The sequence below is a fragment of the Halichoerus grypus genome, chromosome 8, assembly GCF_964656455.1.
Source record: "Halichoerus grypus chromosome 8, mHalGry1.hap1.1, whole genome shotgun sequence".
Taxonomy (NCBI): Eukaryota; Metazoa; Chordata; class Mammalia; order Carnivora; family Phocidae; genus Halichoerus; species Halichoerus grypus.
The window spans coordinates 48,200,179-48,217,176 of record NC_135719.1 but is presented as its reverse complement, the minus strand read 5'-3'; the positions used below and the strand labels follow the sequence as shown (position 1 = coordinate 48,217,176).

Genomic DNA, 16,998 nt, shown 5'->3' with positions numbered 1-16,998 from the left:
TGGGGTCTTCCCTCCTGAATGCCCACTCCGCTCAGAAGCAACTTGGCTTTCCAAAGGCCCTGTCCTTCCCCCTCTGCCTGCTAAGGGCACTAACTTGCTGTGTGACCCGAGAAAGGTTGTTTTCCCTCTCTGAGCTTCACTCTCTTCTTATCCCAAAGGCGGGGGTCCGACTGCATCATCTCCTGGACCTTTAAGCTCTACAAGTTCACCTACAATGTGTCTCCCTTCCCTGCTCTTCCCCCCACCACATTCTTCTCTCTTACCCCATTCCCAGCCTGGGGCTTGCCCCATCTCCCCATAGCAAGGAGACACACAGAAGAGGTCGGAGAACCAGAGTCTAATCCTGGATCCCGGAGAACTCATTTCACTGCTCTGAGCCTCCTTTTCCTCTTTGACAACATGGGCAGGATGAGAGAGCAACAGACCCTTGGGAGGATTCAACTGTAGTTCAGTACCGGGAATGCGGGGATCGGTAGCACTGTGATGGTTGTGACCCGTAGTTCTGACCCCCTCCCTGTCCATTCCTCAGCATCCTTTTAATTAAAGACTGCCTTCTTGTCTTATGCTCTATTCCCACCCAGCACCCATATCAGGGCAGACTCTGCCCCCTCACATCTTGGGGGCCACTCCTCCCCGGGCAGGAGTTAACAGGAGGACCTGGCTTTTGGCCGGCAGACATGCACATCAGACTATAGCACCTCTCCGGGTTTCCTTCTGGAACCTTCCATATGTATCTAGGCCAGAAGATTCTGAAGCCAGATGACCCAACCCAACTGTCCCAAAGCCCGAAGATGCTTGTGCACTTGTAACGGAAACATGCATCAGTGTATTCTGTAAAGCAACTTGGCAATGCATAACAACCTGTTTTAATGTGTATCTGTAATCCAGCACTCTACTTCTGCAATTTCTTTTTTTTTAAGAAATTGGCCAGTGTCGAGGATAGGTTCAAGAATGTTTGTTGCATCATCTCTTAATAAAGAGATGTTTGTTGTAGCATTGAAACAACCTCAATACCTAAATCAGTAGGGCCCTTGCTAAATAAATTCCACCATGTCTACATAACAAAATATTATGCAAACATTAAAATATTGATGTGCAGAAAAAATATGGAAGCCTATCCACTAAAGCATTAATAGTGATCATCTTTCATGGGGGCTGGAGGGGAAGGAAGCGGTATCATAGGACTTGTGCTTCTAAGTCAGTATTTTTATTGTTATATGAGTGTTTCCTACAATAAACATTATTACCACCATAATCAGAAAGGCAAAGATATTTTAAGATAATGTACATAAGTTCACCAACATGGAAAGATAACCCTGACGTATTAATCTATGAAAAACACAGGTTACAAAACAGCATGTGCATTAGGATCGCACTTATATAAAATGTAGAGAGCATGTTTATGGTGTGTGTGTGTGTGTGTGTGTGTGTGTGTGTGTGTGTGTGTTGAGAGCAAGCAAGATGGAAAGATATCTGAAAGGATGTTTAAAATGTTAAAGATATCCAGGTGATGACATTTTAGGTGACTTACTTTCTTCTCTATACTTTTCTGTACATTTGCATGTTCTACGATGAGCTAGTCTCGATTTTAAAATGTGAAACACCACAATAAAGCCATCTTCGTTTTGGAAACAAAGAAGGCAGGGTCCTTTGGACAGTCTCCCCACAGCCTACCTTCCTCTAGGTCTGGATTCTCCTGCACTGCCCCTTGGGGTGACTTTTCCCAGAGAACAGGGATTCATCAAGCCCTAAGCCTGCTACCCCTAGGGACACAGGCCACTTTACGGGGCTCCCCAGGCAGCCCTGGGAGCCATCAGGCTGGGGCAAAATTGCCATTACAATTGTATGGCATGGGTCCATGCTGTGATTGTATCCATGCTGTGATTAAAAACATTATGCCATTTCAAAGACCCAAAATGATCTTACGACACAGAAAAATGGATGGATAATGTATGAATCTGTCAGCTCTATTCAGTATAATAAATGAATCAGGTATTCAGATTTTAAAAGAAATTTATTGCAGTCCTTTGTTCATGACACTGATGAATTCTGGCTCACAGCCTGGGCAGGTCGGCCTCGGGCACTTCACCTCACTCCACAGCTTGCTCAGTCCTCGCTACCCACACAGGCTTTGGTCCACCAAAGATAACAAGAACCCGGAGCCCTGGAATCCTGATCAGTTCCTGGGTCCGAATCCCACCTCCATCCCACCTCCATTGTGTGACCTCAGGTAGGTCACTTGACCTCTGGGAGTCCCAGCTTCCTCCTTGTAAAGTGGAAACAGTAAGAAAACCTACTCACAAGGTCATGAGAAGCCAAAGAGATAAGGGTTACAAGAAGGCCTGTCAACAGTAAAACGCTGGGTAAAGTCTGGTCACTGCCCTTCTGCTGGGGCGTGGGCGGGGGGCGGGGTGCAGCACAAATATTCCTGGTGGGGGGGGGGTTGTGTGAACAGAGAGGGAATGAATTTATTAGGGTCCTGGGCTCAAGAACTGCCTCCTTGGAGTGGAGCAAATTTGCCAGAAAGGAGAGATGAGGACAGGATGAACTGCAATGAGGTGGCAGTTCATCCCAGCCCAGGCCCTGCTGACCCACAGCCTAAGTTAGAGAGGATTCCAAGTCTGGAATCAGAGGCCAGTCTGGCTGCGCTTCTGGCTTACGCTGCGTCTGATGCTCATCTCCGCAGCCGCATGCATTGATGATAAAACACGGTTTCTCTGAACTCTGGTTTCCTGGAGGAGCGAGCAGCTCATTTGCCTTCCAGAACTTCAGCACCCTGCACTCCCTCCCCAAGGAAGGTACCACTGAAACAGCACCGCGGAAGAGACAAAAAAAAAACACCTAAACTAAACCCATCCCTCATCTTCCAGGTTTAATCTGCAGGATGGCACAAAACTCTCAGATTCATTGTGTTCCTGGCCTGATTATTTGTTGTTTATTTCAGTATTTTCCAGGAAATTGTTCATTAAGGATAAAAGCACCTGCTTACTGTAAGAAAGCATTACACAAAGACTCTGGCATGGGGGCCTGGGAAGAACATTAATTAATGAAGCGAAACTGAACAAACATGCTATAAATTAAAGGTCTAAGGAGAAACGTCTAGCAGTTAGTGGCTTACAAGAGAAGGCTGCGATGAACCATCATATTTTTAGACCACAGTAGTGTGGGGGAAAAAAATGGGAGGGAAAAATTACAAAAGGTGGCAGAGGTAATGATCTATTTCTAGAGCAACTAAAGCCTGTGCTTCCATTAAGAGAATTATAAATCAATTCTGTTTTGTCTGGGGGCATCTACGCACCGTGTGTGGGAAATTGAAGAGCTTAGCGTGTCAGAGCAGTTCCTTCTGAGGGCTCCGTGGAACAATGCCACCTGAGACACTGGGTGCGAGAGAGGCACGGTCGCGAGGAGGGAGGAGGATCTAGGCACATGCAATCCTGAGCACCAGGGTCGGGGAGAAAATGGAGCCACACCCCAATGAGGTGAAACCTTCGGTTAACCAGAATGCCACCGTGCAGCTAGTCACGTCCAGTGGCGCCCGTCAGGCTTGGTTCTCATCAGTGTGCGTCCAGCCTAGAGTAGTGGTTTGTGCCCCAAGGATGAGCGGGGCCCACCCCATCCAGGGCCCTCCTGAGAAACCGTCGCCTGGGCTAGCTTCTGTTCTGGTAACTTACTGGCTTCATTTCCCTCGCTTCCTACCTACTCCTGAACAAGGACAACGCCTTTAGGAACGATGACCCTGAAATCATGCAAAATCCCAATAAATCCAAAGAGATGTGTTCCCACTCAATAGAATCCACTTACCAAGACCAGAAGGGAAAAAGCCACATTGCGAAAGGATTTGGGTAGCAGGCATCGGAACCCTATAAAGGTCTTCTCTTCCTCACTTCCAACTCAACAGAAAATTCAGAAATCCGGACAATCCCTTCCTCAAGGCAAAATGGAGGTGGGGGCAGCTTTCCCCTCTGGCTCCAGCTCCCCTAGGTCGCCCTCTGCCCTTCCCCCAGGCAGGGGCGGCCTGCGAGGCGCGAACCTCCAGTATGCTGAATCGCCAACATGCAGAAAACGGGAAGCTTGTGCCAAATCTACAGCACACGCTCCTAATTCTGCGGTGTGCCCACAAGTCTCCAAATCTGCCATCACGCGCGCAGGGACTCAGTGGGGTGGGAAGAATGGGGGGCAGGACGGAAGCCTGATAACCGCGGTAGGCCTCCGACCAGGACGCACGTGTGTCTGCGCGAAGAGAGGGAGAAAAGAGAGAAGTGAGTGAGGTGGGTGGGAGCTGGGTCTGTGGGCCCGGGACGGAGAGCGTGAGCTGCCTGCTAACACCACATCCAGTGCCCTCACAGCGCTTGCTAAGAACACCCTGTGAATGTCCCTTGTTGAATGAGAAGTTGGATACGGATGGGGTCCAGCAGTGAACCGGGGAGCAGCTTACTGAGCACCAGAGGAGAGCAGCAAACGAACAGTCCCCGAGAGCCTGCCCGGCGCCGGACCCTGTGCTCGGCACCTGGCGGACTTCACTGCGTTCTCGCAGCGGCTCCGGGAAGCTGCTGTTACCATCTCCGTTTGCAGAGGCTCACAGTCTGGAGGTGAATGAACTAGATCGGAATTCAGGACCACCTGCTCGTCCATCACGATGCTTCCAAGTACGGCTCTGCTCTTCAGGCTCAGAGCCTGTGTGCGAGCGCGTGTGTGTGCCATATATGGTGTGTTGGGGGAGGGGTGGGCCATCTCCTTGGATCAGGGCCTCCTCCACACTCACCTAATTTGGGCAGAGGAAGGGAGGACAGTACAGTACAGTGGCTGTGCTCCCTCTGTGACCTTGGGCAAGTCTCCCACCTCCTCAGTGCTTTGTTAGCTGCAGAGGAAGCCTTTATTAGCTGGAGTTCCTCATCTAATGATTAACCCAGGAAATGACTTCAGGGACTATTTTCTCAACTTTTCCAAGGGTGGTACATAAGAAGTACCATTCTAGATGCACAGGAGAAAAGCCGATCCATTAGAGACCGTGGACATCATGGGGCGTTAGGGCTGAATTCTCTCTGGAACCTGCCTGAGAAAGTGCTAGATGGTCTCTAGGTCTCCTATGGCTCTGACATCAAGAGATGGGTGGGGAGGCTGTGTGCCTCCTCTAGAGGAACCGGGCAGGGGGATGTTCCTGAGCACAACCAGGAGTACAGACGAGGAAGCCAGAGCCCCTGGACCAGATTATCTTATGTTACGATACATCCTCTATGTGTGTTTCCCTGGTGTCATCCCTTAGCCTAACTACCTTCTTTAAGTGTGCCAATCTTGCCTCAGCTGTGCTCTGAGGACTCAAGAAAGAGGTTGGGGACAGGCCCTCAAGGGGCTAAGCCCTACCCCTCCCTCTCTTCCCTTAGGGCTAGTTCGGGTGCTGGCGGCAGCAGTAACTGGCAAGAGATCTGAATGGGATCCCTAACTGAGCACATGACACCCCTGCGTCTCCCCAGCCTTCAGAGGATGAGGAGGTGATTTTATTACAGAAGGGCCCAGTGCCCTAGCAAGGCAGAGCAGTGGTTTGTGCCCCAGGAATGAGCAGGACCCACCCCACGCAGGGCCCCGTCCGGAAAATATTCCAATAACCTTGAAAGGTGAGGACACTGCGAGCCCTTGTTAACACTCAGCTCTGCGTGTGGAGCCCCCCGCCTCCCCGAGGCGGGGATGCATCGGGAGGCGAGTGGGAAGGGGCCGAGCCGGCGTGGCAACATCTTTGCATCAGAAAGGACATATCTAGACAGGACAGGCGCATGCCAGACTCTGGATCACTCCACAAAGTGAAGATGAGGATCAAATCACCCGGAGGGAAGAAGGCAGAGGAGACATTTATCTCAAACCAATTTCACCCACTGTGGAGCCATCACGAACGCCCAAAGGTAGAGCTGTGCGTGTATGTGTCGCAGCACATGAATGTGGGAGCCAGCACGGCCACCGGCCTGGCACAGAGGCTGAGTGGGGGCCCGTCGGGGGACAGGATCTGCTGACAAGGCGCCCGTGGGCTCTCAACATGGCCTGAGCCAAGCACCCAGCCAAGGGCCAGGATCAACAGGCCGGGGACAAAGAAACCCAGAAATCAGGCCTCTCAGCAGGTCTGGCAAAATTGCTGTGTGACCCTGAATGAGTCAATGAACCCCTCTGGGCTCTTTCCTGATAGGGAGGAGCTAGAATCCCTTCTCAAGTAGCTGGGCTCATCTGAGGAGAGGACATGGGCTTATAGGCATGAGTTGGAGCTTTCTAGCATCACCTTTCAGCTATGGGACCAGGGGAAGACCCTGAACAGCTTCTCTGGACCTCCATTTCCCCATTTATAAAAGGATGCTGAGTGACAGTTCTGTTGTTTTAGAGCCAAACCTGGACTCTCGCTAAGGTCCCTTACAGCTCGAAAAGGTTCCACAGTGATTCTCTGCAGCAAGAGAAGGTGAGAGGGAAGTGGGGTTCCCCCCAGGTGCCCTCAGCCCCTGGCCCAGGGCCAGTATCAATAAACATTTGATAACTGGCCAATGGCTGGATCAACGAATCAATGAACAGGTCTCTTTCTGCATGAAAGATAAGAGACTTGCCCAAGGTCACACAGCGGATGGCAGAGCTGACCCCCAATCCAGCGCCCCTCCCATTCCAGCATGCCACAGGAAAGGGAAGGGAGGCCCTTGAGCAGAGCCCCTTGGGGTGGTGGGGGGGCAAGGCCCAGGTAGGCTGGGGGCAGGGGAGTCCCCTGGAGACACGTTGGATTCTGGGTACCTTGAATCTGCCAATCCCTCAAAGAACCCGTGTCTGCTGACTTTCCAGCCCATTCTTACCCTGTCCCCGGGGTGGCCTTCCTCTCCTTGGGTACAGTGGCTACCCGGAGTCTCTCCCTGCCACCTCCTGCAGCCTTTCCTGCAGGTGTTCCTTTTCCTTCTCTAAACAGGGGCACAGAGGAGGCAACTAACTAGAGAGGCAGAGTGGGGGGCTGCAGGAAAGCTGCCCTCTCTGCCCTGCCTTCCCGAGGCCCTCAGAAACTATTTCCACCAGCCCTCTCTCCCCAGGACTGACGAGACAGCTTCTGCAGAGTCTCCTGATCTCAAAAATCCTTACCTTCTTGTGGGCTTTTTATAAAGCACATCCTCGTCTACAGTCTCATTTGCCCCTAGAAGGGCCTGCTGGAGATGAGGACCCTGAGGTGGGACTCGGGGTGGGGGATGAGGAGGGGCCCAAAGTTTCACTAGCAGAGCGTGGACCAGATGGCACAGAGACAGCAGGCTGACATCTGTCCAGAGGTGGCAATTTCACCCTTTCCTGTGGCACCTCCTCTGTCCTTGCGGCAGAAATCAGGGTGCCCCTATCACAGATCTCAGGGCAAGGGCTGAGGCTCCCCTGGTGGGAGGCAAGTGGTGGAGGGTGCCCCCTGGGCAGGACGTCTAGCTCCCCTCTTCCAACACATACACACCCTAAACAGTGGTACCCACCCCAGCTGCCTGTTAGAATCATGTTGGAACATTTAAAAAATATCCATGTTTGGGACCGCACTCCAAGCCAATGAGAACCAAATTTGTGTGGCTGGAGCTTGGACATCAGTATTTTTTTTTTTTTTTGAAAGCTTCTCAGATGATTCTAGTGAGCTGCCAGGGTTGAGAATCACCCACTAGGACCCCCTGAGGGCAGGGGCTGGGGCCCTGATCCAGATGAAAGCCTACCAGGTGGGTGACCTTGTCCTTTCTCTGTCTCTTTCTCCATTCTCACCCCAGGGCACAGGTACCTAGCCTGGGTACCCCCTTCCTGCTGGTACTGTGCTTCTGCCCTGGACTCGCAGGGCACCCCCACCCTATCAGCAGGGCACCCCCACCCTATCAAAGTGTCTTTGGGTGGCGGAAGCAGGGGGCTGCTAAGCTGTTAGTGCAGTTTCGCGACACCTTCAAGAAGCCAGCCAGGCCCGGGTGAAAGGAAAGAGCAAAGCTGCTGTACCAGGAATGCCTGTCAAACCCTCCCATAGCACATCTATATGGCAACAGATATGGGACAGAGGGGCGTGTAGCTCCCCCACCCAGCCCAGGGCTGGTACGAGTGCCCTGGGCACCAATCCACCCCACGCAAGCCCAGTCATAGATGGTCAATGAGCGAACCTTTCCTGGCATTCCCACAAGCAGGTGCCCTAGCATCTGCAGCTGGTCCCATTTGTGGGACAACACTGCCATCCGTCCCTCCACCCCTCTATCTGCTCCACCACTGTTTACTGAGCACCTGTGATGTGCCAGGCACTAAAGGCTCCAGCAGTGAACCAAGGAGACACCGTTTCTCCCCACAGAGCACAGCCACGTGGCAGGTGCCATAGTCCCCACTGTATGGGCTCAAAGAAGAGTGATGGCCTGCCTGTCACTGGGCAGTGGCTGAGCCAACCCAGGCCCTCCCGTATGGTGAGCCCCGCCGTGTAACTGCCCATGTCCCTTAGCCCAATCCCACAGTGAAAAGCAGCGGAAACCCTCTTGCATGGATGGGAGAGCGGTGCTCGCTTGGAGGAGGCTGGAGCCAAGCGAGGGCCGCCTGGTCCCCAAGCCCAGAGGTCCCTGCGTCCGGAGGTCCCTGCATCTGCCTGTGTCTTGCCCTCCCTCCCACTCCTCCTCTAATGAAAACTCTGAGAGCTGGAATGAAATTCACCTTAATAAGAGCTCGTTAGAAATATGCTAATGGAGAGGAAGCTGATATCTTAGGCCCTGAAACCCCAAAGGGAGAAGAGATGAAAAAAATTCAATATTGAGTTTTGTCTCATTTCTTTTTTTTTTTTAAAGATTTTATTTATTTATTTGAGAGAGAGAGAATGAGAGACAGAGAGCATGAGAGGGAGGAGGGTCAGAGGGAGAAGCAGAATCCCTGCTGAGCAGGGAGCCCGATGCGGGACTCGATCCCAGGACTCCAGGATCATGACCTGAGCCGAAGGCAGTCGCTTAACCAACTGAGCCACCCAGGCACCCGAGTTTTGTCTCATTTCAAAGCCTCTTTCAAAGTGGCCATAAATCTTCTGTGTGACGTGACATAACGAGGAGCTGCCAGTGGCTCGGGCATTAATAATTAGCAGTTGCCAGGTGCTGAATGCATTTGACTTTCCAGTCCTCTCTAGGGGAAGAGAAAGGGAAGGTGCAAACCGGGTCCAGTGCGTGGGCCGACCCATCCACGCAGCCTGCCCACCTGTGCACCCTGGCCGGGGCAGAGCTTATTGCTGAGAGAGGCTGTGGAATGTGCCCGAAGAGGGAAGCTCGGCAATCAGCAAGGCCCACCTTGAACCTCAGCCTGGGGGGCGTCAAACTCCACTAGGTGTATAGCTCTGGGATAAGTCCCTAATGTGACCAAGCCTCAATTTCTATCTAGGAGATTGGCAAGAGCGCATGTCCCGCACTGGGTCCCTGGGAGGATCAGTGTGGGTGCTGGCTGGCTTACAGTGTAGTGGTGTAGAAAACACACTCCGGAGTCAGCTAGTATGAATCAAGAACCAGCTTTGTTAATTACTAGCTGAGTGACTTTGGACAAATGACTTAATCTCACAGAGGCTCTGTTTCCTCATCTGCTAATGGAGATGGTAATTGTATCCATTGTGAAAATTAAATGAGGTAATTATACACAGTATCTGATACACTGTAACAACTCAACAAACATAGCTACTGTCACTCTTGGGCACCCAGTAAAGAGTAGCTACTATTCACACTGCTGTCTCCTTTGGTTCCCCCATACCCCTCTTACTGCCACTGATCTAAAACATAATAAACAACAAGAACAAGAACAAACAAACAAATAAAAGCCTGGGTGTTGTCTCTTACCCTTTTTTGTTTCTAATTTGCTGGGCAACTTTGGGAAATTGACTTGACCTCTCTGATCTTAACTAGTCCACAAAGTGAGGATGATGATGACTGCTTTGATCTATTTGTGGAGTAGTTATAAAAGTCAAAAAGATGATGCTAGTGAAAGTGCTTTGGAAGGTATAATGAATGACACAGGTGCAGGGAATCATCATTATTGGCCTCCAACAGGAAGGTTGTTCTAGATGCCCTGGTTGGCCTCCCCTCCCCAGGCAGCAAGGGACAGTCTCTCTCAAGACCTCAGAGGAAGAAGCTACATTTCTTCCAGACAAAAGTGACAGCAGATTATAGCTTTTAATTCCTACTGATGTCTAACTGAAGTTCTTCCTTCTGGCTTTTGAGAAGACGCATGTCCTCTTGCTCTGCCCATGGGAGAGATAGTGACAAGCCAACATTCACCATTTGGATGGGAGTTGCTCACAGTCTAGAACAGTTTAATTTCCAGTAAGATGTGGTTGGTAAGTGGTCGTTACAGTACATGGCCCCGTGCGGTGTGTCCCAAGTGCAACTCACCACTGCCACCTGCCACACGGGTCTCTACCCCACACAATGAGAGGCGTCCACTGACTATCAATGTCAAGTTGCTATCAAGCTGCTTCCTCTTAATTTCTGTACTCCTGTCTCTGAGACCTGACAGTGTGGAAGCTCACATCACTCCATGGAGAATACTTTAAGTAGCTGGAAGACGGTGGGGGCAGAGGAACCAGATGGGGTTCTCTGCCCTGCTCCTGTTCTGTTTACAAAGATCAGCACCTTTTCAAGGAATATCATGTCTCCTTCTCACACCCTCTCGCCCTCTCCTTGCCCACTTCCTCTGCCTTTGCTTTCTCTAACTACTTCCTATGGGTTCCCATACCGCTCCCACCTGAAAACTCACAGGAAAGTCCCACTCCTGAAGCTATTCTTGCCAAGGCAGGCATAATGGGGACGCCCTTTCTGACCTCAGATTCGGGATGGAGGGTGGCTGGGTCAGAGCTGCAAGGTCCCCGGATTTTCCCCTAAGCCTCTCCCACTGCCAATGAGCCCCAACGGTGAACCTCAGTCATCTCACCTGTTCCAAAGTCCCAATCTAACTTTGTCCTCCCCAACCACCCTCCCCCCAACCCCCCACCTAGGCTTTAACAATCTGGCTCCTTCCCTGGTCCTGCTCCAAAATCCTGACTTATTGCCCCTCTCCAACTGGCACCTTACATGATGGTCCAGCCCAGGTTCTTGCCAGCCTCCATCCAAGGACCAAAGCTTCACCCTTCATCAATCATTCATGCAACACAGAAGCACCTAGAAAGTGTCAGACATTAGGCAAGGACCTGGATCCATAACATGCCAAGTCAGATGCTAAACGGTAGAGATAGAACAACTTGTAACCATGAAGTTCCAGTACGTGTGAGAGGACCAACTCCAAGGCCATTGTCAAGGGATCTGAGGAGGGGCACATATGTGGCGACCTGAAGGAGGCTGAGGAGTAAGCCAGGTAGGGCAGGAGTGTTCCAGGCAGAGGGATAAAGAGGAAGGAAAACTGGCTCGTTCTGGCTGGAGCAGAGTTGGAGGCAGTGGAGGTGCAGGCTGAGCTGGCGAAAGGTCAGCCCCGGAACATGACTGGCCTTGACTTTGTCCCAAGATAAAGAGGCAACCATTGGAAGGTTTTAAGTAAGGGAACTATTTGGCCAGCGTTGTATTTTCCTTCTTTCTTTTTAAGATTTTATTTATTTGACAGACAGAGCACAAGCAGGGGGAGCGGCAGGCAGAGGGAGCCCGACATGGGGCTCGATCCCAGGACCCTGAAATCATGACCTGAGCTGAAGGCAGACACTTAACTGACTGAGCCACCCAGGCGCTCTGGCCAGGGTTGTATTTTCAAAAGATCCTTTTCTGATTTAAAAAAAAAAAGAAAAAAGTAGAAGTGAATGTTCATTAATAGGGAAATAAAAATTTTAAATGATGGTTGGATATCCACACCATGAAATATTTGGGAGCTATTAAAAGGAACAAATGAGAGCAACACTGGTTGAGTTGGAAGGATTGTCAGGGGGTAGTGGGAAGGGAAAAAGTCAGGGGCTAGAGAGCATCATCCTGTTTTCTAAAGCAAACAATCCGCATATGCACACACATACCTGTTTGTACGTGGTTAGAGTTATATGACATGGAAGAATACAGAACGGGTTGTGGGGAAGGATTCCCTGAGAGCACAAGGGGTAAGGGCATGATGCAGGGTAAAAGGGAGGAGGGAGGCAAGTTAAAGAAAAAAAATTTTAAGAACAAGCTAAAAAAATAAATATGATATGATCGCATTTATGTGAAATTGTTTATGTGGAGAACTTCAGGTCTCAGCTTATCTGCCCCTTCCTCTGACCAGTGCCCCAACTCAGGCTCCCTTGGCAGTAGCCCCAGAATGTAAAAAGAAAAGTAAGCTATTTCCCCCTGGCTGAGGCACAGAGAGAAGGGATCAGATGGGCTGGGGCTGGGGCTGGGCAGGCAGAACGGTGCTGGTGGGGCAGGGTAGGGCTGCTAGAGTGCGCCTGGAGCCCAACGGCCCTCTCTGGTCAAATCTCCAGATTGCACTAGCTGATTCCACGCCCACCCCAGGGGCTGGCAGCCCTTCAGCCAGTGTCCCCAAACCCATCCCCCCCCCAGCAGCCTGGCAGTCTCTCCACATCTGTGCTGTCCCAGCTGTTACTGAGGGTGGGGCTGGAGAGTGGAAGGGGGAGTGGGCAGGGCTGGGCCAGGTCCCTGGTCCCCTTCCCTCCCCATGGGAGGGCATCCCATGATCTCACATCCCCTGCTAGAGCGGAGGCTGCCTGAGGCAGGAGCCCTCTCCCGCACGGCTCCATGCCCTAAGGGCGCTCAGTCAATAATAGCTGGTTCCTGGACATGGCTCCCCCGTGAGTAGTGGGAAGCCCTTGGTCAAGTCACCTCCCTGCTCAGGGCCTCAGTCTCCAGAGCTGTAAGGAGATGTGGAAAAGACCAGGCAAGAGGAGGAAAGGCAGATGCCCAGGACAGAATGAAGTTGAGGGTCTGTGCCCTACAGCAATAGCTCCCTCGGCCCCCTCCGCTCCCCTCTGCCCTCAGCTCTCACTCACAGACCCTTTCCCGCCCCCCATCTCCCTTTCCAAATCACCAGAACCACAGCTGGAGGCACGCTGGAGCTCAGTAAACTCCCCAGAAATGCTCCAGAAGCCACTTTGGAAAAACCCTCCCTGGCGCGATCAACACAGGCTGGATTCCTGATTCGGCCTGGCTGTGTGAACTTGATGGTCGCTTGATCTCTCTGATCCTCCGTTCCCCCCATCTGTAAAGTGGGGGTATTACTAGGACCTACTTCAAGAGGTCTCTGTGAGGTCTGAATTAGTCAGTCCAGCCTGGGGAGGCGTTGTTTTTAACTGTTATTCGTGGTGGTGACCGTGGGTCTCGTCACGCTAAGTCTAACTTCCCACCCCTGTCCCCACCCCCAGGCACCCCGGTGCGCTGGACACACCACCCCTCCCATCAGCACCACTCAGAGCGCAGCCCACCAGGGTTCAGACGAAACATTGAGTGGGAAGCCGACTGTCACACAATTACAAAGGTTAATTGCAGGATTCAGCAACAAGAGGGAGGGAGCTTGGCCCCCTCATAAATACAGCTGATTAAAAAACAAGCATCATTTTGTAATTATGCCACTGATAGAAATGCATCATGCCACTTAGCAGTTTTAGAGCAGGCGGAGAGGTTCGCCCAAGACGCACCTGCTACAGCCCCGCCCCCAGGGGCCTCCCTGTCCCCACCAGGCCTCCAGAGCCTCACCCAGGGCTGCTCGTTCTTCAAAAGCAGCAAGTAGCCTTAGGCCTAGAAGAACGCCCATCCCTCCGCTCCCCGGAAGCAGCGCCTGCAGGAGCCCCCGAGAAGTCAATTAACAGCATCTGGCTAATTAAAGAGAGATGTTACATCTCACTCGTTGACTCAGTCAGAGCTGCAGTGGGAGCCTGGGAGAAGCAGCCCCCACGTCCCAACCAGCTCCCCGTTTCATGTGGCCCTGGGGACACACAGCTTCTCTGATCCCTTTGAAAGTTGTGGTCCCACCAGCCCCAGATCAGGGGGCTGGGCCGCCCAGGGTAGGACAGCAGTTCAAAGCCAGCCCGGCGGGCATGGTGGGGTCCGCTTGGGATCGGGAATAATTAGGGCATTCCAGACCATAAGAATCAATAACATAATTAACAAATATTGTGCTATTCCTCAGAATCTTGCTACGAATTATGCTGTCTTTGATCATACAATGTTCTCTGACTGTTAATGACGTGTAATGTTAATTACCGGAGAAAGGGAATGCCTCAGAATGAAGACTTCCTTGGAGAATAATTAATATTCTTTAAGGAGTCGCAGAGCCTGGGAGGAGGGCTTTTTCCCCCAGTTTGGTGACTTAGGAACCTCAGGAAGCCCACCCTCCTTGTCCATGGGTGGGCGGATACTATCCCTTATGAAGACATATGAAGACTCGCACATAGTAGGCATGCTATTAAGACTTATTAGCAAGATGGATCAGTGGATGATGAGGCTCACCTGGAAGTCTGCTAGAATCTTAGGGTATGGGGGCAAGAACACTTTGAATCATAATCTAGGCACTCTTTATTCAAATGGGGCCCTTGTCAGCAATGCAGGTGGGATAAAAACTCAGGTGTCAGATGATCAGTCCCATCCGCTTTCCACCACCATCACCTTGCTTGATTTTGGTGGAAGTTAGGAAAGATTCAAGGGACAAGGAAGGAATGTCTTGGGGGTTGGGGTGGTACTCTTTTTGCCTTGGAATGCGTTGGGAATATTTCAGGAGTGTCCAGCCTCACACCTTTGACTTACTTGGAATTCCATGCACAGGAATGAAATGTCCCAATCAGATGAGACACCTCCCAAAACATAGGCTCCCTGCTGGGAAGCCACACAACCCTGACCAAAGTCCCCAGAGAAAGGTCTCCTGCCCCTCAGACTCCTCCACCTCCAGAAGGGAGGACAGAAGGGAGGAGCCAGCACTTCCCTCCTCCTCGGCATCCACAAACCATCACTGCCTTGTCTCTGCACTGGAGCTGAGTCCCCTGGAAGAACCAAGGTCTCACTATCCAGACTGAGCTCTACTAGAGGGAAGGCGGGATGCTGGGGCAGACAACCCTAGACCAGCCCATCCGGACCCTGCCTTCAGGTCCTGCTTTGCCACCAGTCATGGGCGGAGCCCTCCCCTCCTTGAGTCTGGGTTTCTTAATCTGTCACGAGAGCTCACCACTCCCAGATCATCACTTTCCTTCCAGGCTGATATCTTCGGATTCTAAAGCAATGGGAGAAATCTCGACTTCCTAGTATTCTGAGGAGCCCTGTTTCCCACCCCTTCACCCTCAGGAGTTCCTTACTTCCCACAGCCAATGCCTCTCACAGAGAGAATGGGTCATTAGGTCTGGTGCACCCCCTCACCCCGTTTCCAGCAGAGAACAGCTCCTAGCAGCTATGGAAGAATCATCCCAGCTCAGGGAGCCCCAGCCCCTTTCCCCCTTCTCCCTGGGGGCCAGGGGGAACAGCTCTGAGCTCCAGCCACAGTAGGAAGGAGAGCAGATTCTGGGAGGGTAGGACAAAAGGTGGGACTCCCTCTCTACCCCATTGCTGCCCAGATGCTCTTCAGTACCTGGCTCCTCCTGGATGCAGGGTGGAGGTGAGGGGAGTGCAGGCAGATGCTGCTGCAGGGACCCCCTCACTCTCCCACCTGCCTGCTCCAGCTTCCGAGGCCCAGCCTTGGCAGCCCCCCGCCTTGCCTGGGACCTTTGCTCCAGGAGACCCAGCTCTGCAGCACCACCTTGGCCAGCCTGGGCACCACCGGACCCCCAGGAAGCACAGGCCTATCGCCAGGGACGGTGAGGTAGTGACTGGTGACTGACCTATGCCTCAGAATCCCCAGTTGTTCCATAAAAAGCCATAAAAAGTTCGGTTTCAAGTCACACCCTTCCCTTCAATGCATCTTTAGTGCTCTCATGGGGGTAGAAAGGGCATGAAAGAAGGTTCCTATTTTTCAGAGACAAAATAAAGACCAAAAAGCAGGGACGGCTCACTGCAGGAGCTAGGACTGGAGCCCGGACCTCCCCTCCTTTGCCTCCCCACCTCCACCAGATTCCGGACTTTTCTTTGCTGTGTAAATCACCTCCCAGAACCACATTCCAAGGCGGAGAAAATAGAAATTATTCTGCACTTGGTTACTCAGGAGCCTGGGCTGACCCCTGACACCTGAGGGGCCCTGCCTGGAACACTCTGAGGGCAGGGCAGGGCTCATCCTCCCCGAACCCTTGCTCCTCCATCCAGCGGGGGCCTCACTGTGCTTCTTTCTGGACCATCCTGTGTTTGAAGTTCCAAGTCTCCACTGGTTTCCGGAAATCTCCCCTCTTGACGGGAGAATGCAGAGACCACGGGAGCACATTTCTGTCATTACACGCAGCTGTGACCCAGAGCCCAGGGCATGAGCCCCTCAGGATGAGGCTGTGGCAGGAGGCCCAGGCCTCAGAGGAAGCCTCTGCCCCCAGCTAAAGCCTCCACCTGCTCATAGGCACATCCTCTTAGAAAGTGCGCACACAGCCCACGACAATCCCCTGCCTGGATCGCGCTCCCACCTTTCCTCTGCTTCCCTTCTCCTCCTGGATGCCCTCTCTGATCCTAGGTCCCCTTCACGCACCCTCCTCAGTCCTCTGACGGAGAGCCCCTAGCACGCCAGATCGTCCTTCCACGCTCATTCCTTGTCACTCCCCGCCCAGGCTCCCCATTCTTCAGGGGAAGAGGCCCAGGTTTACGTGGCTTCCACATCCCCCACAGCATTGACATCTTACTTGGAGCTGACCAGGTGATCGATAAAAGCTCTTTAGTGGATGGGCTGACGGGCAGAGTCAGGCAGGTTCTCCTTGGCATGATGAAATGCTCGTGAAAGAAACCAGCTCCAACTCATGGCGTGATTCAAAGAACTTCCTGCTCTCTTTGGCTCCCCCAGGTCAGAGAGCCACTTCACACCGGGTTCTGCAGGAAGCGCCTGGAGAATGAAGAAGTAATGGGTCTGGGGCTTTGGGATCAGGAGACTGGCCTCAAACTCTGGCTCCATTTTCCTCCTGCGCTCCCTGAGCAATCTGAGGCTTCTCTCCAAGCCTCGGTCCCCTCACCTGGCAGG

The 16,998-nt window shown here is 52.3% G+C and overlaps 1 protein-coding gene across 13 annotated transcripts in view; it reads right to left on the bottom strand.

Moving 5' to 3' along the window:
- MEGF11 (multiple EGF like domains 11) overlaps positions 1–16,843 on the bottom strand; it is a 242,960-nt gene extending 226,117 nt beyond the window's left edge. For 7 of the 13 annotated variants that reach the window (XR_004915732.2, XR_013450427.1, XM_078079176.1 and 4 more), the window contains exon 1: positions 16,667–16,842. Coding sequence is in view for 11 of the 13 variants with exons in the window: in XM_078079176.1 (XP_077935302.1) it covers positions 16,667–16,745 (79 nt within the window). In the remaining 2 variants the exon portion in view is untranslated. Of the gene's footprint in view, positions 1–16,666 lie in introns of all 13 variants that reach the window. The other 6 variants (XM_036087115.2, XM_036087118.2, XM_036087116.2 and 3 more) reach the window with 3 other exon arrangements.
- Positions 16,844–16,998: the final 155 nt, after the last annotated feature.